This window comes from Peromyscus leucopus, chromosome 1 (genome assembly GCF_004664715.2).
Source record: "Peromyscus leucopus breed LL Stock chromosome 1, UCI_PerLeu_2.1, whole genome shotgun sequence".
Classification (NCBI taxonomy): Eukaryota; Metazoa; Chordata; class Mammalia; order Rodentia; family Cricetidae; genus Peromyscus; species Peromyscus leucopus.
This window is the reverse complement of record NC_051063.1, coordinates 189,786,179-189,808,728: the sequence shown is the minus strand read 5'-3', so window position 1 is coordinate 189,808,728 and position 22,550 is coordinate 189,786,179. Positions and strand designations below refer to the sequence as shown.

Below are 22,550 nucleotides of genomic sequence, written 5' to 3'. Positions count from 1 at the left end.
CTTTCTGTGCAGTAACACAGCTGGGATCCCTAATTTAAGGCCTTTTTGTAATTATCATCATTAGCAGCATTCATCCAGGACCATTTCTGGATGGAGGAAGTATTGTAACTGAGATACTTCACAGATTCTCTAAGAACAGACTTAAGCATCCAGATTACCTGTTTGAGAAGGCCTGGTGTATGTGTTAATTAAGCTTAACTTTCTTCTTTCTAGGTTTAGATCAACCCTTACCTACAGTAAAACCAAATGATACTGTTCTAAAAAAGGCAATTATAAATCATGTAATTGCATTGTTATATTCAGGGATCAACATCTTGCTCAGTCATCTTCAGAGAATCTTCATTCTATAGCAGACAGGAACAAATAGCAAACAGAAATCAACAGCCAAACATTATAGTTAGAGGAAGAAAACTAAGTTTAAAAGGATTGCCTCCTTCATATATCTCCCTCAATCCACAGAAAATAGTACGGACCCATAGGTAGAAAGAGATTAAGAGACAGACAGAATGGAGGACTCTTAACCTCAAAGATGTGAGTCTATTTAATGGATAATATGGATTTATTAAGATTTAAATTTAGAAATACACTCCCTGATTCAGACAAAAGTAAACTTCTGATGTCATCTTCTGTTCTGTAAGTGAGCAAATCCACCTGGCCAAAAGTTCAAGCCAGTAAGAAGAAGAATGTGACCCCTCTCCCTTTCCTTTTAAGAGGTCACATATGATGGCAAGAAGTACAGCCTCTTTTGGCCTCTATAGCCCATGTTCATGGAGGGAGCAGATACCATGTCAGAGGACACCAAAGAAAAATGCCTGATAAATAACCAGGATTGATAAATAAAAGAAATCATAGAACCTAGGAAACAGGAACAGTGCAAACATGATTTTTTCCCCAGGTGAGTCCCATACCTGAGAGTAGAAGTGATCACAAGCCTCATCTCTAAACCAGAAGCAATCTCCAATTGATCACTACCAACTAATGAAAATTTACTTTCCGTCAAAGGAGTCTCAATAGGGAATCAAACTACTTTTAAGTGTAGACTGCATGCCCAGAAATAGATGGGAACAGAAAATTGAGTCAACCTCATTTTTGGAAGTCTTTATCTCATAGTATTGTGTCAGAGTTCCCACTTTGTCCCATTATTGTAGATTTTTAATGCTGTGTGTGTGTGTGATTTTGTACACACACATACATACACACACACACACACACACACACACACACACAACACACACATATATATATATATATATATATATATATATTCAATTTTAAACTACACATTGCTTGCATATATGTTATGGTTCAAGGAAAGATTTTTAGGGGATTCCTGAGTGTACAAACACATGTGTTTAATTCTCATGCCTTCTCTTGGGCTCTTTTCCTTACGTTTGCTGATTTTGACCAAATCCAATGTGTTAGATTTTCTCGATCATAGTAAGTTTTTTATTATTATCTCCTAGAAACCTTACTTTTTCCAGTGAGAGATAAAAATGGGATGGATTCAGATAGTAAGTGATGTGAGGAGGATCTTTGGAGAGCTTTAAGGAGCTGGGAGGGAAAACATAATCAGGGGATATTATGTGAAAGAAAATCTATTTCAGTGAATGAAAAGAAAGAAAACCAGTGTTCCATTGCAGTGCTATGTAAACTTCAATTTAAATTTCATTTAATTTCCATTATGTGTATGTGTGCTTTTTGAGTGTGCTCTTAGGTGCACACCTGTGTGTAGGTGTTCTTGAGTGACAGAAAAGGCATCTGATTCATTGGCACTTGTGTTGAAGGTACCTTTGAATGTTAAGATGCATGGATTTGATAGTGAACTAACTGGTCTCCTTTGAAAAAGTCATACATGATTTTAAATGCTGATACATCTCCCCATCTTTCACGATATTATTTTTATCTATTTAACAAAACATCTTTCTTTCTCCTAAATTTTACTCTTCTAACTTCTAGTATGCAACAGCAGTCTCTTGTCACCTCCAGAAGGGGTAATTAATCTGCAAATATTCAGTGCCTCTACTCCAAACTTTCTCGGTTTTTCTCTTACATTAAAAGTCACACGTTAATTCAAATATCAAAAGGATTACTTGGAGTTAATTTCCAATATTACTTTGTATTAGAGAAATGAAAAAACACATCCCTTATGCACTAATCTCCAGGAACCAGTTATTGCAAAATAAGTGTTTGAGTGGAAGATTATAGAATACAATGTACAAAAAAGTAGTACACCTGACATTTCTTGGCAGTATCATAGAAGAAACAATGAGAATCGATAGCTGATACATACATCTTGCATTTTATCACAACAGGTGTCTCTGTACCATCACTATACTTTTCAGTAACAATTTATGAAATGAGTGTTCAGGAAGATGTTTTCTCCCTTAACTTTTGAAGAGAATTTCTCTCAGGTCGGAACAAAATTATGTAGCACTTGGGGATAAAGATGCATCCCAGTAGACCTGCACTTGAGGACAAAATGGAGAAGACCTCCACCACCACCATGACCTTGCCCTTGGTGCTGTGGTAGACAGGGAGAAAGGTGATCCATACACTGCAGAACAACAGCATGCTGAAGGTCAGCAATTTGGCTTCATTAAATTTGTCAGGGAGATTCCTGGCCAAGAAAGCCACAATGAAGCTCCCTAAGGCAAGGGAGCCATGGTATCCCAAGACACAGTAGAATGCAGTAACTGAGCCCTTGTTGCACACAATGATGATTTGGCCATATTCAGAGTGTGCATCAATGTCAATAGAGGGTGGAGAAACTAGCAGCCATATTGTACAGACAATAATTTGGATAAGGGTACATATGGCAATGATGCAGTTGGGTGCCCTTGAAATCATGGAAAACCTCATTCTTCTTCCAGGAGCTATGACTATGAAAGCCAAAAGCACAGTCACTGTTTTGGCCAGCACAGTGGAAATAGCCACAGTGAATACAACTCCAAATGTGATTTGCTGTAGAATACAGGTAGCTGAGCTGGGATAGCCAATAAAGAGCAAGGGGCACAAGAAACAAAACATGAGTGAGATGAGCAATATGTAACTAAGATTCTGGTTGTTTGCCTTCACAAGGGGAGTATCATGGTGCTTGACAAAGATCACAAGAACAAGCACTGTGAATGCAGAGAAGCACAAGGCTATTGAGGCAAGAGTCATTCCCAAGGGGTCTTCATAGGTCAGAAAGACCACAGATTTGGAAATGCACTGGTTCTGCTCTCTGTTGACATACTGGTCCTCTGGACACTTCACACATTTTTCCACATCTGATGGAGAAAGGAAAGTATGATTAATGCAGCTTTAGCCATTTATTGACTGGATATTTCAATTGAATGTGCTGAAGAAGCGTTGCACTATCTGCATTTGTTTCTGAGGATGGAGTCGAAGGACATTGCTGAATAACAATGCTTCCATTTCATAATACTCATACATTATCTTTATGGGGAATGAAATGCAACACACCGTGTATTGTCTAATTTATGATGTGTGGGTGAAGTCATTTGTTATGTTATCAGAAAGCACAGATATTTTCAGTACATGACTTAAACTGGTGAATTGACAGAGTGTAAAATCATTAACTATTATTTTGCACAGAGTGTATTTTAAAGTCTCAGATCCCATGGTTGTAGTGCCTCCTGATGTCTTTCTGTCTGTTTTATTTATATACTTCCTATAATAGATGGGGACTTTGTCTTCTATTGGGACACTTCCTGTGATATGTTTTCTAGTTTGATTTTACTAGCACAAATCCATTGACATAGAAGAAATACTAAACAAAATCTTTAGGAACACTTAGAATTCACACATGCCATGCCAACACAAAGTAGATTTATTTGACCCAAAGAAAAATGAGCAGGGAATAGGAGACAGAAACAGGAGATAGAGAATGAAGGAGAAGAGGAAAACAATAAGAAAGAGGGGGAAGAATTTTTCGGCCATGGACAACAAAGAACTGCTCTGGATAGTGAAGACGTAGACATGGCCTCTTTGAAAATAGCAGTTTATACAGATGAAAGTGAAGCCCCTGGTTAGGCTGAAGTGTTTAGTTTTGATTAGACAGTTTAATTAGTACAGACACAATAGAGTTTTTGGAATCTGGACTTCAATATTTTGAATGCTGGACCTTGATAGTCAGCCTCAGGAGGAGGAAGTGCCCAAATAAGGAAATAGACATTGGTGACTAGCTTTAGGAAATTAATAGCCTTAGTTAGCATTTCTATTGCTGTGAAGAGAACCATGACCCCAGTAGCTCTTACAAAAGAAAACATTTGATTGAGTGGCTTATATTTCAAAGGCTCAGTCCATTATCATCATGGGGGGACATGGTGCTATTTATGCAGACATAGTTCTGTAGAAGAAGCTGAATATTTTACATTTTGATCCATAGGCAACAGAAAGAAAACTGTCTCACTTGGTATGGCTTAAGCATATAAGAGGCCTCAAAGTCTTCATCCACAGTGGCACAAATACTCCAATTAAGACCATACCTTCTCCAACAAGACCACACCCTCTAATAGGGCCAATTTCATTCAAACTATCACTATAATCTCATGATTTTTAACAAGACAAAAGGATTGGTGAAGAGAGGCAGGGCTTGCTAGAGCCATATTTCCATGCTTATTGTAACTAAAGTTCCCTCATAATTAGTAAATTTTATGTGTGTATATGTGTATGTATGTACATGCAAAAGTAACAACAGAGCTCTATTATGAGAGTGATTGGGTTTATATGGGGGAAGCAGGAGTGTGAGAGTGAAAGAAGAATGCTATATAAATATAATTTTTATGTTTATAAATGCAAAAATAATTAATCAAAAAAGTCTGTCCCCAGTTGTGTCCTATCTAGAAGTAGGGATAGTTTGCCCATGAATCTTGTTCATAAGAAGCAGTAACCACCTCCTGAAGGCAGAAACTTCTGTATATACTTACCAAAAACAACCTTTTCTTCCTGATTCTATCACCTTTGGGAACAGACCACCAACTTTCTTCCTCTTTCACTAATTTCCATCTATGAGAGTCTCAGATTTTGTGGGTGTACTAAAGTGCTAAGTAGATATTTATATAATACCATGATCACAATAAAAGAACACTCAAGCAAGAGCGATAGGACAGATGTTTGCTTGGAGGAATAATATCCTGTCCATAAGTTGCAGTCTCCACCATGGAAAGTTTAGGAAACTTGAGTACAATTGCTCTGAATCATTGGACAATTGCATAGAGTCATGATGTGCTTCTAGGTTTCAAGTGATTTTGTACAGAACAATGCATTTATGGACACATGTAACTAATTATTATTTTTTTTTTGGTTTTTTTTTTTTGAGACAGGGTTTCTCTGTGTAGCTTTGTGCCTTTCCTGGAACTCACTTGGTAGCCCAGGCTGGCCTTGAACTCACAGAGATCTGCCTGGCTCTGCCTCCCGAGTGCTGGGATTAAAGGCGTGCACCACCACCACCCGGCCCTAACTAATTATTTTTTAAGGCATAGAAATTTTTCTCAGTAGTGAATGGAATATACTGCTCTTACAGAAGACCTGAATTCAGTTCTAAAGACCCATGTCAGGTGTCTAACATCTGACTGTACTCTAACTGCAGGGGCCTTGGATGCCTCTCACATGCACATGCAATTATGTACACATAACCACCCATTTCAAATATATATATATGTGTGTGTGTGTGTAATAAAAATATTTTCTTTAATTTTTGATGTATTTATTGTTGTAAACACCTTTTATTCTTATATGTTTCATATGAAAAACAATTTCTTTAGAGTTGATTTAAGTAAATTGCAGTAAGTTGTATGCACAAGTGCATAGGGATCAGAACACAACCTCTAAGACTTGGCAACATCTTTCTATTACATGGGCCCAAGGGATGAACTCATCATCAGCTTTAGTAGAAAGCGATTTAAATTCTGATCTGTTTTACTGGCCATAAATGTTCTATAATAAATTTCATTATATGAGATAATATGCAACAGGATAGAAAACATAAGTATCTGCCATTGTTATATAACCAACTCTAAATAATCATTTGAATAACATGGGCTGTGTAGGTGACAACACCATTTGGATAACTGTAGCTAGCTGCTATCATTCAAAACCATTGTGTCTTCTACTTTTTACTTTACTATCTATGCTGTATATAAAAATACTGATTATAGTACTCCATATTTTCTACTTTATGTGGGAACAATTCTCCATACTCCTCTAGATTTCAAATCACAATGGTACCTTGAAAGGGGGATCTCTGGATATAGCTTGAAATCCGTTGTATCATACTGAACAGTTTCTTATAATTGCCCAAGAATTTGTTTCCACTCTTCATTAATCTTACAGAGACAGAGGACTTATATTTTGTTTGTAGAGCCCACATAGTAGAGTTCAAGTGATCAGAAGCCCTAGTCTGTTTTCCATTGATTCCCTGCATATACATGGTGCCTATCAACTTATAAACTTATGTAGTGACACAAACAAACATGTAAATTTAAAAAATAAATATTAATAAAATTTTGGGATTGGAATCTAATCTACTTGTAGTTTCAAAGGACATTAGTCACTAGTAAAGACCTTCTATTCAATTCCCTCACATTGTGGTTTGATTATCAAAATTTCTATGAGAAAAGGCCACCTACCATGGATTTTCAAGGAGTCAAAGATGTATGTCATGGCATAACATGTTGCTTAAAGTGACATTGTTAATGATTATAGTACTATCAAAACTAACTTGTGAAAGTGATATGGTTTATTTTTATAGACATCTTTTAGAACCTTTGATGATCCCAGTGTGTTTGGGAGAAGATGATCTATGTGAAGGATTTATCTCAGCAGCAAACACTCACTTGTCTCATTAGAAACTTCATTTTCTGGGCAGGGGATGCAATCAAAACAGCAGGCAGAAATTCCCTCCTGCAAGAATTTTCTGAATCCAGGACCACAATCAGCACTGCACACAGAGGGTGGCATCTGAGGAAAATTATACATATGCTGATATCAGGAGTTTTACTTACTTCTTCCATAACAAAATTATATTAGTATGAAGAAATATCAATGAGCTTATTTTATGTATACCAAATGAGTGACCACATTAAACTTAGTATATTTTATAATGCCAAACAAGCAAATGTGGTAGTATTGTGTTCCCCAAAATATTGTGCACCATAATAAACTTATCTGGGGTTGGAGACAGAATATCCACAATATTAAACATAGAGGATAGGCAGTGGTAGTCACACGACTTTAATCCCAGCACTTGGGAGGCAGAGCTATGCAGAAATCCATGTCTTCAAGGATACAGCCAAGCATGTTGACTGAAGCCTTTAATCCCAGAAAGTGAGCCTTTCATCTCAGGGCATGGTGGTAGAAAGCAGATAGATATATAAGGCATGAGGATCAGGAACAAGAAACATTTGGCTGGTTAAGCTTTTAGGTTTTGAGCAGAACAGTTCAGGTGAGAGCTATTCGGATATAAGGACACAGAGGCTTCCAGTCTGAGGAAACAAGATCAGCTGAGAAGTTGGCCAGGTGAGGTTATCTGTGTCTTGTACTGTCTCTCTGATCTTCCAGTGTTCACCCCAGTAACTGGCCTTAAGTTTGGTTTTATTAATAAAAACTTTAAGATTCATGCTACAAGCGAATATATGGAAACAATCTGATGTAATTTGAGTAGCTTCCCAGTCTTAGAAATTTAGGAATAAGAATGGGTTCTTTGCTGTGGGCAAATACCATAGAGCTTGCAAACTGATTTGTCTAGTTAATTTCACCTTGACAGAAAGTACATTACAGAAGTTAGAGGGAAGCATAACTAAAATATTTCTCTCCATTGAACTAGCTGGCTGTCATATTATTTATGCATTTTATTACTGCATAATTGATGTATGAGTCCCCAGTCTACTGTGGGCAGTGCTGTCCCTAGGCAGGGTTATAGGAGAAATCAACCAGAGCAAAGCAGTAGACAATGTTCTTTTGGGTCTATACTTTAGTTGAAGGATCCAGATCCTTGCTTTGTCTTCCATTTACTGTAACCAATGAACCTAATCAACACTTCCTCCTGAGTTTGCTTATGGTCAGTGTTTAATCACAGCAACAGTACAACAAAGTAGGATAATGGATATCAGAAACATGGAAAATATCTCTTCAAACTAAAAGAGATGTGCTACAAGTGGGCACATTTCTTTCCTTGTTTCTGTATTTCATGTTTACCATTTCTTTTTGTACTTTCTATGATATTAAGGACTATTTTGAAGATGAGTGGAGAAAATGTATCTTCTCATCCAATTTCTTTTTTATTCTTCATTAAACTATTTAATTTATTTGCCAACCACATATTCCCCTCCCTCCTCTTATCCAGTTCCCTCTCCACCATTCCTCTCTACTACAACACCCACTCCTCAGAAAGGGTAAGGCCTTCCATGGGAGTCAAAATAGCATGGCATACAAAGTTGAGGAAGGGCCAAGCTCCACCCCCCTGCATCAAGCTGGGTGATTAATCCCACCATAGGGAATAGGTTCTAAAAAGACAGCTTATGTGCCAATGACAGATCTTGGTCACACTGCAAGGGAATACAAACAGACCAAGCTATACATTTATGACCCACATGCACAGGGATTAGGTAAGTCCCATGAAGGCTCCCTAGCTGTTGGTCTACATTCCCTCAGCTTCCACTACTCTGGTCAGCTGTCTCTGTGGGGTGTCTGTCATGATCTGGACCCTACTTGCACATATAATCCCTCCTCTATTCAACTGGACTCCCAGAGTTTGGCTCAGTGTTTGGCTGTGCATCTAATCATCTGCTTCCATAGTTACTAGATGAAGACTCCATGATACAATTAGGGAACTCACCATTATGATTATAGGAGAAGGCCTGTTCAGCTACTCTCTCTAGGAATCTTAGCTGGGCCCATCTTGTAGAATCCTAGGTGTTTCTCTGGTACCAGGTTTCTCCCTATACCCATAATGCCATAATTACCTCTTCTCTCAATATATATCCTTCATTGCTCTCCCTCTCCATCCCTCCACCAACTGGGCCATCACAAAAGTTCATGTCCCCTTCGCTCAGTTTATCCAGGAGATTCCAGCAATTTCCCTCCTAGGGTGATCCATGTTTCCCTCTTCATGTCCTTTTTAACTTCCTTCTCTGGTGCAAGTGTTATCATTTGCTTTACATCTTATGTTCAGTTAATGAGTGAGCACTTCCCATGTTTCTGTACCTGGGTCTTGGTTAACTCACTCAGGATGATGACACTCATGCAAAGAATGGATAAAGGAAATGTGAGACATTTACATAATTACTCAGCAGCAAAAAACAATGACATCATGAAATTTTAAAGCAAGTGGATATAACTAGAAAAAAATCATCACTGTCTAATTTTTGCTCATTTCTTTGGAGGGAGGTTCTATATATGCAACCCTAGCTCATTTGGACTCACAATGTACACCACACTGGCCATAAACTGAGAAGGTTTGCCTGCCTCTCCATCCAAGAGTTTGATTATAGACATGCACCACCACATACACCTGGCCTCACTAGGACTTTTATTGCAATTCTTTGAATTTCTCTTCCTGTAGTATAATGGTGTCAATAAGATTGCCATAGGAAAAACTCCTTATGTGATTGGGCTGGGAAAAATTATTTAATATAAAAGAAAACTTCAATAAGTCAAGATGTGTTCTTTCTATTATGTTAGGTTTTTGTTTTTTTAACTTTTAAATCTGATTGGATACTGGACTTTGTTAAGAGCACATTCTGCACATATTTGGATAATCATGTAGTCCTATGCTTGAATCTATTTATGTGCCCCATTTACTTAGCTGACCTGCATATGCTGAACCATCCCTATATCCCTGGAATGAAGCTATATTTGTCACAGGGACAGAACTTTCTGTTGTGTTGTTGACTTATATTAGTCAGTGTTTATTTGAGAATTTTTCCACTATGTCCATCCAAGTGTTCAGTCTCTCATTTACTTTATTATGTTCTACTTCTTCAAAATTCTTTCCCTCTGTAATTACAGAAGTAATCTCTCTACATTTGTAAATAAGGTTTGTTTTGAGAAGAAAAAGTGAATGTTGGTTTGAAAAAAAACAATCTGTTTGTTCATGTATTATGATTAGAGAATGTGAAGGTAGACATTAATTTTATATTGATAATTATTTGTAATTATTATCCATTTTTGTTATTGCAATATTTGATACAGTTTGATAACATTTGTTTTTCTATCTGGTGTTGTAATGTTTGCTGTCTTTCTCTTCTTTGACCATTCATATTTATCTTAATTTTCAGTGTGTACTAGTTCTTCAAGTGTCTTTCATAGAAATGTTAGTGATTATGAATTCTTAAAACTCATATATATCATGCAACATTGATCTGTCTTAGTATTTGTTAACGTCCTTAAAGAACTTACAGAATGAATCTTTCTGTCTCTCTGTCTCCTTCACTCTGTTTCTCTGACTTTCTCTCACACTTATACGTATATATGGATTCACAAAATTTATTAGAAAGTCTTCTAGGATGCAGTCTAGCTAATCTATAAATAACTAGGCATCAATGACAATCCAAAATGTAGAAACTTCTCATTCTATTATGTGGAATGTGTGAGTTGATCTTCAGAAAACACTTAAATACCATAGATGGCTCTAATGCCAGTGAAGAAATGGACTTGCTAGAAAGATGAGAGAGAACAAAGAACACAAGTTTCCTTTTTAAATGTCCTCATATAGGCTTCCAGCACAGAGGGGGACTTTCAAAATCAAATGATGTAATTCTAAGTTGTGTCTTTCCAACTTAATATCCTGATAAAAGATGTGTCTTTTCCCAGGTTAAAAGATGCCAATTACAGGCATGACTTCCTTTTTCTTCTTTTTTTGGGTTTTGTTTTAGAGACATGGTTTCTCATTGTAGCTCTAGCTGTCCTAGAGCTCTCTCTGTAAAAGAGGCTGGCCTAGAACACAAAGATCTCTCTGCCTCTGACTCTACAGTGCTCAGATTAAAGACATGTACCACTGTCACCTAATATAAGGCCTATCTCCCTATCTCAAAGATCTGGGTAACAAATTGATCTTCCTACTTCCAACTAAGTAAAAATATCTCTCAAGTGTGCCCTCCATTTTTGTTTTGATAAATTCCAGATGCACTCAAGTTTATACCCCTGAAGAGACTCACAGCCTGCTTTGACTATAAATAACTTTGTTGGGTACAGTAACATCTTTAGCTGCTTGGATTGCATCACTGTTACTCTCCCCTTTTAAGAAAGTTCATGAAGGAATCTGATGTTAACTAGAAGGGGCCTTTCTATGAAATGGGTTTCCCTCTCTGCAACCGTTAATTTCCTTCCTTTATATGTATAAATCAAATTTTAATTAAGATATGTGACAGGAAGGTTCTTTTCTGATATTAAATGCCCTGCCTGAAGATGGCCACCAGTCTCACTATATTTTGGAAAATTCCCATCGTATTTTACTGGATATACTGTTGATGTAATTGTGAGTCCTTCTTCTTCTCTTCTGCCCATTGTTTGTAAATTTGATTGTTTAATGGTATCCCCCTCCCTGGTCCTATAAATATTTCATTTGTCCTAATTTTTATCTTTGTCAAAATTTCAGGTTTCTAATTATTCTGCTTGGTCTTCAAGGCTGCCAACTTGTCTTCAACTCTAAATATTCCTCTGGAGAAAAGTTTTACTGAGATATTTTGGATTTATTTTATTTCCTTTGCATATTTTAGTTTGACTTTTTCATAATTTTGTACATTTATGAATGTATCTGTCATATGTTCTCTCCGTTCCTTAGTGCATGTAAGATTTTAATCTCATTACATTGTCCTGAAGGTGATTTGTGTCCTGTTTGGCATTCTGGAACATTGTTATAATCATTTTTAAATTCTTTTTTCAGTATGTCATTGAACATACTTATATTTAAGGCTATGACTGGAACTGTGTCCTGACCCCTGTCTACCACCCCACAACTCAACAGCAAACCTTTCGTATTTGGTTTTCTGGAAATGCAGCAGCCTGGCCAGAGTGAACATTGCCATGGTTCCATCAGTGCCTAGCCCTGGACTGGGACGCTGGGAATGCAGGAATTCAGTGCAGGAGGCACAGCAGTTTGCAAGGGCATCAGATGCTACCACAGCTCCAAGGCCCTGAACAGACCAAATGGGCTGCCCCTGGAGTCCTGAGGCCCCAAGCCTAGACTCTGGATAGCAAATACTGAGTATATGGAGGTTTTTTATTTTATTTATTTACTTTGGTTTTTCGAGACAGGGTTTCTCTGTGTAGCTGGAGCCTTTCCTGGAATTCAATCTGTAGCCCCGTCTGGCCTTGAACTACCAGAGATCTGCCTGGCTCTGCCTCCCAAGTGCTGGGATTGTTTTTTTATAAATAATTTTATTTTATAATTAATTTAATTTTACCTTTCAGTCAGGGATTCTTCTGTCCTCCCTTCTCCCATCCACCAACCTAACCCCCCAATACACCCCCCATTCCCACCTCCTCCAAGGCAAGGTCTGCCCTGGGGATTCAGCCTAGCCTGGTATATTCAGTTGAGGCAGGTCCAGTCGCCTCCTCCCTACAACAAGGCTGAGCAGTGTGTCTCAAAAAGGCCCTAGGTGCCAAAAAGCCAGATCATGCATCAAGGACACGTCCCAATCCCACTGTGTGTGGGGAGGGGGTCCTAAACACTTCAAGCTCATCAACTGTCTCACTTATTCAGAGAGACTGTTCCAGTTACATGTGGCCTCCTCAGCTATTGGTAAACTGTTTGTGTGTTTCCACTAGTTTGGCTATTTGTCCCTGTGCTTTTTTGAATCATGGTATTGATATCTATTACTCATATCATCCCTACTCTCTCTCTCAGATTGGACTCCTGGAGCTCCACCTGTGGATTAGCTGTGGATCTCTACATCTGCTTCCAACAGTCACTGTATAAGAGTTCTATCATGACAGTTAGGGTGTTCAGCCATCCCATCATCAGAGTAGGTCATCTCAGGCACTCTCTTGACCATTCCCATGGGGTCTTCATTTATCATCATGTCTCTTTCCTTGTTCTCCCCCTCGGTTCCTGACCCAGCTGAGACCTCCTGTTCCCCTAAGCTCACTTTCCCCCTCCCTTGCCCTCCATTACTTCCCCTCACATCCAGTTTGCTCCTGTAGATCTCTTCCATTTCTCTGTCGCTGCATGATCCCTGTGTCTTTCTTAGGGTCCTCTTTACTAGGCAGCCTCCCTGGAGTTGTGAGTTGCAGTCTGGTTATCCTTTGCTTTACATCTAGTATCCACTTATGAGTCAGTACATACCATGCTTGTCTTTCTGAGTCTGGGTTACCTCACTCAGGATGATATTTTCTAGTGCCATCCATTTGCCTGAAAACCTCATGATGTCATTGTTTTTTTCTCTGCTAAGTAGTACTCCATTGTGTATCTGTACCATATTTTATTTATCTATTCTTCAGTTGATGGGCATCTATGTTTTTTACAGGCTCTGGCTATTACAAAAAAAATGCTGCTATGAACATAGTTGAGCATGTGTCCTTGTGGTATGATTGAATATTCCTTGGGTATACGGCCAAGACTGGTATAGCTGGGAGGTCGATTTTCAGGGAGGTTGATTCCCAATTTTCTAAGAAAGCACCATATTGATTTCCAAAGTGGTTGTTGGTGCATTCCCACCAACAGTGTAGGAGTATTCCACTTGCTCCACATCCTCTCCAACAGAAGCTGTCTTCAGTATTTCTGATATTAGTCATTCTGACAGGTGTAAGATGGTATCTCAGAGTCATTTTGACCTGCATTTCCCTGATGATTAAAGGTGTTGAGCAATTCCTTAAATGTCTTTCAGCCATTTGAGATTCTTCTGTTGAGAATTCTCTGTTTTATATCTATAGCCTATTTTAAATTGGACTCTTGGGTATTTTGATGTCTAAATTTTTGACTTCTTTATATATTCTGGATATCAACTCTCTGTCAGATGTGAGGTTGGTGAAGATCTTTTCCCATTCTGTAGGCTGTCATTTTGTCTTATTGACTGTGTCCTTTGCCCTACAAAGCTTCTCAGTTTCAAGAGGTCCCATTTATTAATGGTTGCTCTCAGTGTCTGTGCTACTTGTGTTATATTTAGGAAGTGATCTCTTATGCCAATGAGTTCAAGACTAATTCCTACTTACTCTTCTGTCGGGTTTAGAGTGGCTAGATTAATGTTGAGGTCTTTGATCCACTTGGACTTAAGTTTGGTGCCTGGTGACAGATATGGATCTATCAGCAGTCATGTTGACATCCAGTTATGCCAGCACCATTTGTTGAAGATGCTTTCTTTTTTCCATTGTACAGTTTTGACTTCTTTGCAAAAAATCATATGTTCGTAGGTGTGTGGATTAATGTCCGCATCTTCACTTTGGTTCCATTAGTCCACATGTCAGTTTTTATGCCAGTATCAAGCTGTTTTTATAACTGTAGCTCTATATTAGAGCTTGAAGTCAGGGATCATGATGCATCCAGAGGCTGTTTTATTGTACAGGGGTCTTTCAGCTATTCTGGGGTTTTTTTTATTCCATATAAAGTTAAGTATTGTTCTTGCCAGGTCTGTGAAGAATTGTGTTGTGATTTTGTTGGGGATTACACTAAATCCGTAGATTGCTTTGGATAATGTTGGCATTTAACTATGTTAATCCTACCTATCCATGAGTAAGGGAGATCTTTCCATTTTCTAACATCTTCAATTTCTTTCTTCAGGGATTTAAAGTGCTTTTCATACAAGTCCTATGCTTGTTTATTTAGAGTTACCCCAAGGTAAGTTATATCATTTGTGGATATTGTAAAGGGTGACGTTTCTCTGATTTCTTTCTCAGTCCATTTGTCATTTGTATACAGGAGTGTTACTGTTTTTTTTTAGTTAATCTTGTATCATGCTACATTACTGAAGGTGTTTATAAGCTGTATAAATGCCTTGGTCAAATTTTGGGGGTCACTTATGTATACTATAATGTCATCTGCAAATAGTGAAATCTTGACTTCTTCCTTTCCAATGTGTATCCCCTTGATATGCTTATGTTGTTATATTGCTCTGAATAGAACTTCAAGTATTATATTGAATAATTGTGGGGAGAGCAGACAGCCTTGTCTTGTTCCATTTTAGGGGAATTGAATTGAGTTCTCTCCATTTACTTTGATGTTGGCTGTTGGCTTACTGGAAATTGCCTTTATTATGTTTAGATTTGTTCCCTGTATTCCTGATCACTCCAAGGCCTTTATCATGAAGGAGTGTTGGAATTTGTCAAAGGCCTTTTCTGCATCTAGTGAGATTATCATGTGGTTTTCTTCTTTCAGTTTGTTTATTTGTTGTATTACATTGTCAGGCTTTCATATGTTGAACCACCCTTGAATCTCTGGGAATGAAGCATACTTAATCACGGTGGATAATTGTTTTGATGTATTCTTGGAGTCTGTTTGCCAATATGTTATTGAGTATTTTTTCATCAATGTTCATGAGGGAGATCAATCTGTAGTTCTCTTTCTCTGTTGTATCTTTGTTTGGTTTGGAAATCAGGGTAATTGTAGCCTCATTGAAGGAGTTTGGCAATATTCCTTATGTTGCTATTGTGTGGAACAATTTAAAGAGTATTGGTATTAACTCTTCTTTGAGGATCTGGACGAATTCTGTACTGAAATCATCTCTTCCTGGAATTTTTTGGTTGAAAAACTCAATCACTGTTTCTATTTCCTTAGGAGTTATTGGTCTATTTAAATAGTTTAGCTGGTGTTGATTTAACTTAGGTATGTGGTACCTCTACAGAAAATTGTCCATTTCTTTTAGATTTTCCAGTTTTGTGGAGTACAGGTTTTTGAAGTATGACCTGATGATTCTCTGGATTTCCTCATTGTTAATCGTTATGTCTCCTTTTTCATTTCTGATTTTGCTAATTTGAATGCTCTCTCTCTCTAGCTTTTGGTTAATTTGGATAAAGTCTTGTCTATCTTGTTGATTTTCTCAAAGAACCAACTCTTTGTTTCATTGTTTGTTCTCTTCATTTCTATTTTATTGATTTTAGCTCTGTATTTGATTACTTCCTGGCATCTGTATCTCCTGGGTGACTTTGCTTCTTCTTGTTCTAGAGCTTTTGATGTGCTATTAAGTTACTAGTATGAGATTTCTCCAAATTCTTTGTGTGGGCATTTAGTGCTATGAATTTTCCTCTTAGCACTGCTTTCATGGTGTCCCATAATTTTGGGTATGTGATATATTCATTTTCATTGATGTTCAAGAAGTCTTTAATTTCTTTCTCTTTCTTCCTTGACCCATTGGTGATTCAGTTGAGCATTATTCAGTTTCCATGAGATTGCAGGCTTTTTGTCATTTTTGTTGTTGTTGAAATCTAACTTTAAACCATGGTGGTCTGATAGAACACAGGAAGGTATTCTAATAGTTTTGTATCAGTTGAGATTTGCTTTGTGGCAGAGTATGTGGTTGAATTTAGGGAAGTTCCATGGGGTGCTGAGAAGAAGGTATATTCTTTTTTGTTAGGATGAAATCTTCAGTAGATATTAATTAAGTCCATCTGAGTCATAATAACAGCTAAGTCCCTTATTTCTCTGTAAAGTTTTGATTTGGCACATCTGTACAGTAGTCAGGTGTTGAAGTCTCCACTATTAATGCGTGAGTTTTTATTTGTGATTTAAGCTTTAGTAATGTTTCTTTTACATATGTGGGTGCCCTTGTGTTTGGGGGATAAATGTTCAAAATTGAAACTTCATCTTGGTGGATCTTTCCTATGAAGAGTATGTAATGCTCTCCTTGATCTATTTTTATTGATTTTAGTTTGAAATCTATTTTGCTGGGTATTAGGATGTCTATACAGCTTGCTTCTTAAGATCATTTGATTGGAAAAAAAATTTCCCAGGATTTTATTCTGAGGTAGTATCTATCTTTGAAATTGAGGTGTGTTTCCTGTATGGAGCAAAAAGTTGGGTCCTGCTTTTCTATCCATTCTGTTAGCCTGTGTCTTTTTATGGGTGAATTAATCCATTGATGTTAAGGGATATTAATGACAAGTGATTGTTCATTCCTGTTATTTTTTTTTTTTGGTGGTAGTGTGTGTACTTCACTTCTTTGGGGTTACTGTTGTGAGGTTATCTATTGCCTGTGGTTTTGGGGTGTATCTGACTTCCTTAGGTAGGAATTATTCTACTGTTTTCTGTAGTGCTGGATTTGTGGGTAGGTATTGTTTAAATCTGGTTTTGTCTTGGAATGTCTTGTTCACTCCATCTATGATGATTGAAAGTTTGCTGGGTATATAACTCTAGGCTGGCATCCATGGTCTCTTAGTGTCTGCATTACATCTGTCCCAGTGCTTCTGGCTTTCAAATCTCCATTGAGAAATCAGGTGTTATTCTGGTGGGTTTGCCTTTATAAGTCACTTGGTCTTTTTCCTTATACCTGCTCTTAATATTCTTTCTTTATTCTGTACATTTAGTTTTTGTTATGTGGCAAAGAGACTTTTTTGAGTGTCTAGTCTGTTTTGTGTTCTATAGCCTTCTTTTATTTTCATAGGTATTTCCTTCTTTAAGTTGGGCAAGTTTTCTCCTATGATCTTGCTGAATATATCTTCTGTGCCTTTGAGTTGGTATTCTTCTGCTTCCTCTATCCCTATTATTTGTTGGTTTGTTCTTTTCATGGTGTCCCACATTTCTTGGACATTTTGTGTTATGACTTTTTTTACTTTGGTATTTTCTTTGACTGACAAATCTATTTCCTGTATTGTATCTTCTACACCAGAGATTCTCTCTTCCATCTCTTGTATTCTCTTGGTTATGCTTGCATCTGTGTTTCCTGATCGATTATTCAGATTTTTTATTTCTAGCATTCCTTCTGTTTGTGTCTTCTTCATTGTTTCTATTTCCCTTTTCAAGTCTTGAACTGTTTCCCTCACCTGTTTAATTGACTGTTCATGATTTTATTTAAGGGATTTATTGTTTTCTTCCAGTTTTTATTTGTCTTTTCCTCTTTTTTCTTTATAGACTTCTTCCAATTTTTTATTTCTTTTAGTCAGTTTCTTTATTGATTTCTTCTACTTTTTTGTTAGTCTCTTCTTCAGTTACATTTTTTCTTGAAAAGCCTCTAGCATCTTCATGATGCTATTCCTAATGTTGCTTTCTTCCTCTTTTTCTACCTTGTGATGTTCAGGCCTTGCTGTTGGAGGAGGGCTTCATTCTGGTGATGTTGTATTGCTCTTTATGTTGTTGTATGTACTTCTGCTTGACATTGGCCCATCTCTTCCTCTAATGGGTATAAGAGGGCCCTGTGTCTTAGCAAGTTGCTATTGGTCCACTCTGTGCTTGTTGTGTCTGTGGCTCAGGGAGACATCTCAGCCCCATTGTAGTCTTGGTCTAATTGGAGCAGGCAGATTCTGTGTCTTGGGGAGCTTCTCTTGGATCAAGCCAAGCTAGTTGATTCTGTGGCTCACTGTTCCACTCTTGGTCTTATCAGGGCCCTCGGTTCAGTCAGATTTGGCAGATTCTGTGTTTCAGGAAGCCTCTCTTGGTACACTGAGAGATGGAAGATTCAATTACTACAAAAGCTACTCTTGTTCTGATGAGGGCTGGCAGATTCCCTGTCTCCTGAGGTTACTCTTAGTCCTGTGACAGCTCTTTGTCCAATGAGAGCTCTCTCTAGGCCTGATGATAGCTGGGGGTTGTTTTCCTAGCTTCAGGAAGTTCCTGGGGTCTCTGTTGGATGGGTATGGGGACAGGGCATGTAGATTGCAGGGTCCACTGGGAGGTCATGATGAGGGAAGGCCTTCTTGCAGGAGCCCTGCCTACTTGTCAGCAACTGAGGTCGAGTTGGGCCGGTGTTACTGTGGGAAATGGTTGTGGCCAGGAATGGATCCTAGGGGCAGGGCTCACTGGGTATGAAGAGTCACTCACCTCTAGGACCAATGAGAGCTGTCAGAAGGTTTGAACTGGATACCTTAAAACCACCCACATCAGAATTCATTCCTATAATATACCTTAGGTTCATAGAAGTATATATCATTTATAAATTTCCAAAGCTATTTTTTTACTACCAATAATACCTCCTCCCCACAAAGGTGAGGAAAATAGGCACACCCTTCTTTGTTTGAGAGAATTATAAAGAACTAATGGGACCAAGAAATGTTCCTGTATTGAGTATTTTTTTAAGAACATGCTTTTAGGCTGGAGAATTGGCTCAAGTGTCTATAACAATTACTGCTTATATACAGGGTTCAAGTATGACTTTCAGCACCCACTGGGAAGCCCTGCACTCTCTCTACCACCCAGAGATTCAAGCCATTGTTTTGGCATCCATATGCACCAGGCATACCAGTGTTGCAGAGACATATATGCAGACAAGACATCCATACACATTTAATAGAAAAAAAGGATCAAAGAAAGAGACAGAGGCAGAGAGAAAGAAAGAAAGAAAGAAAGAAAGAAAGAAAGAAAGAAAGAAAGAAAGAAAGAAAGAAAGAAGGAAAACAAAGTTACAATTCATAGGAAATCTCAATGAGCCATGATAACGTTATCTTAATATTTGGTTAGTGATGTTGGCGATTTAGGACCTCTTGGTACAAAGGCTTAAAAATTATTTAATAATAATTAATGGTTTGCATGTGTTTACCTTTCTCCTCCTTACATTTACCTTCAGTCTTTCAGCATCTATGTCAGAGGTTCAGCAGAAAAAGGGACAAGCACTGCATAGTAATCAGAGTAGTATCAAGAGGATATTGCATGCTTTACGGGAAATGATATAGTACAGTAATAACTATTAATATTCTTTTTGTAAGAAAAACAAAATACATGTTCTGGAATGATTGAAAAATCACTCTATGCATGGTATGCATGTCTGAGAACCTCAAAGAATTAACAAAATGTCACATCAAGAACTGAAAAGAAGAGACATAAGAGGGAAGCTAGAAAATGCTTCTTAATGTGACAGTCTATTTCAGTGCATCAGTTACAAGGCAGAACAAATGGACACACTTGACAGTGTTACTGCTGTATGACAGAAATAATTACAGTTAGTCAGACCCACCTGTCTACTTCCTGTGGCCAACTCTATCATGTCTTCATATAAATGGAGCTGTTGACCATGTGGAAAATATGGACTAAACTCTCCTATCTTCACCTTGAGTCCAAATCCATTTGGGAAATTCCAAATCTGGAAAATGTCATACTCTGTCTGTAGGATTTCTCTTTGGTTCATATTCACGTTTTCTCCAACAGGATTAGTGAAGTGAGTCTTCCTCAGAAAGGAGTGCAGCTGAAAGAGAGGCAGCATTCTATAATGTATGTGTCCTTTTTTGATGTCAGAAAACATACACATATTTCTTCTTAAAGGCAACATTATTGAAGGTGTCCAGGAGAGAAATACAATAAGAGAATTAAAAGCTAGTGGATAAATTAAAGTTTCATAACATCCTTAGAATTTAAATTCTTTCATAGCAAACTACAAAAGAGAATACCAGACATGCATGCAGACACAAAATTTGGTAAGAAAAAAGCAGAGAGAGAGACAGAGAGACAGAGAGACAGAGAGACTCAAATCCATACAGACATAAGTACATAATAGTGTTACATACAATATACACACATGTATGTATGTCAGACACACACATCAAAATACACTCAGAAACAGAGAGTCATAATAACCCAAACAGACACACAGAAACAGAAACCTGAAAAACACAGAGGCTCACACACAAATGCCACATTTATAGACAAATACACATGGGGAGACATACACATATTGAAACACCCACAGAGAGAAACATTGACATATACAAATTTATGATCACAATATAAGATTAACAGACAGACAGACAGACAGACACACACACACACACACAGAGCAAAACAGATATTCATATGTGAAAGCAGATACACAAAACATGCAGTAGTGACATGCAGCTGAACTGAAAAAGCTCACTAAAAGTATACATAAAACAAACACACATGCACAAAGACATTGACATAAGATAAATTTATACTCACTTCTACAGATAGATATGCATATAGACAGATATACACAATATATGCAGCAATGCAGATATACACACAGATACACAGAAAAAAAGAATCATTCTCCCATACACTGTGAGAACCATTCATTCACACACAAGGACACATGCATGTCCAGAAATAAATAACACCACCACTGTTACACTGTAATTCCTGTGTAATTACTCACAGTGTGCCAAAGAAGGTCACTAGAGCCTTCACTAGGGAATAATCAGTTGAAAACACTTGTGAAAACCATCTCATACACTGATTAACACATATTTGACAATCAATGAACAAGGGCTCATCTTCTTATCATGGAGAGGATTAATGAGGAAGGACTGTTATATTTCCAGTACTAGAAGAAGTTAAATGATATTCAGGTGTTCTGTAATTACGTTACTGATATTCCTTGAAAAATTGTGTCCTCCACTCCATTGCTTTGACATTAATATTTATATCAGACTCTAGATTTAATTCCTTACCAGGAAATAATTTCAAAATATTCCTATTTGATTAAATATTTGCTCATCCAGTAAATTGGGGCATCTGACAGACTCTTAAAGGCTATATTGATGACACATAATTTCATCCAATAGAAAAAACACTACCTTCAAGCAGTTACCATAGTGTTCATTCCCATTATACACTTGTTGAAGAAGCATCTCATGGATAGCATGGACTGCAGTATACACAGCATTATATATGTCATAATTGTCATCACTAAAGGCCATGTCAATAGTCTGTCCCATTAGAAATTGTAATGAGGCATTGGATGAACAATTCTTCACTGTCTTACACTTGGAAGCTGAGACCTCACAGTTAAAGTTCATCCATCCCAGCCTTGCAAGGTATTCGTCTGTGTATTTCAGAGGGTTCAGTGTCTGGACAAATGATTTAAGACCAAAAATCTCAGAATGATGGTGTGTAAAAGCTAGTATCCCATGGGATGAGCCAATTGTAGTGTCTCCCTTACTTGTAGTGACATCCCACTGTGATGTGGTCAAAAATATTCTGTGTATACCTAGAGATTCCCACATTTTAAAGCTCACAGCGAGAGTACTGTCAATGTCACCATAAATGATAACTACATTTGCAGATGATGTTATGATTTGGTTATTATACACTTCAGCACTTGACATATATAAATGGAAGTTGGCTGGGATCATGGTTACAAAAGAAAAGCAGACTGTATTTTTCTCCATCTCAGTTCTCAAATGTGAGAGAAATTGGGTACCCTGGTCAGTATCAGAGATGGCCACTCCTATCCAGTTCCAGTTGAAGTGCAGCATCAAAGAGACCATTGCCAGGGGTAGAGCTGTATCCTTGGGGGCCATCTGATATAGATAGGGAAATTTTTCATGATCACTCAGGATTGTATGGAAAGGTCCATAGGTAAGCTGAAGGATCTAGGACACAAGGAGCAGCATGAGGTAGCATACACTTCTAAGAACATGTAAACACACTTTCAGCAAAGAGTTCTACAAAAACTTCTCACCTATAATTTTCCCTCATCTCAACTTCAAAAAAGGAAATGAAGCCACATCAA

The 22,550-nt window shown here is 37.7% G+C and overlaps 1 protein-coding gene across 4 annotated transcripts in view; it reads right to left on the bottom strand.

Annotated features, from left to right (window-relative positions):
• Nucleotides 1-2,364: 2,364 nt before the first annotated feature.
• LOC114687593 (vomeronasal type-2 receptor 116-like) overlaps nucleotides 2,365-22,550 on the bottom strand; it is a 40,171-nt gene continuing 19,985 nt past the window's right edge. For 2 of the 4 annotated variants that reach the window (XM_028862199.1, XM_037202553.1), the window contains exons 3-6: nucleotides 21,613-22,410; nucleotides 20,037-20,264; nucleotides 6,840-6,963; nucleotides 2,365-3,269 (exon numbers count right to left, since the gene is read on the bottom strand). In XM_028862199.1, coding sequence (XP_028718032.1) covers nucleotides 2,365-3,269; nucleotides 6,840-6,963; nucleotides 20,037-20,264; nucleotides 21,613-22,410 — 2,055 coding nt within the window. Of the gene's footprint in view, nucleotides 3,270-6,833; nucleotides 6,964-20,036; nucleotides 20,265-21,612; nucleotides 22,411-22,550 lie in introns of those variants that run through there. The other 2 variants (XM_037202555.1, XM_037202559.1) reach the window with 2 other exon arrangements.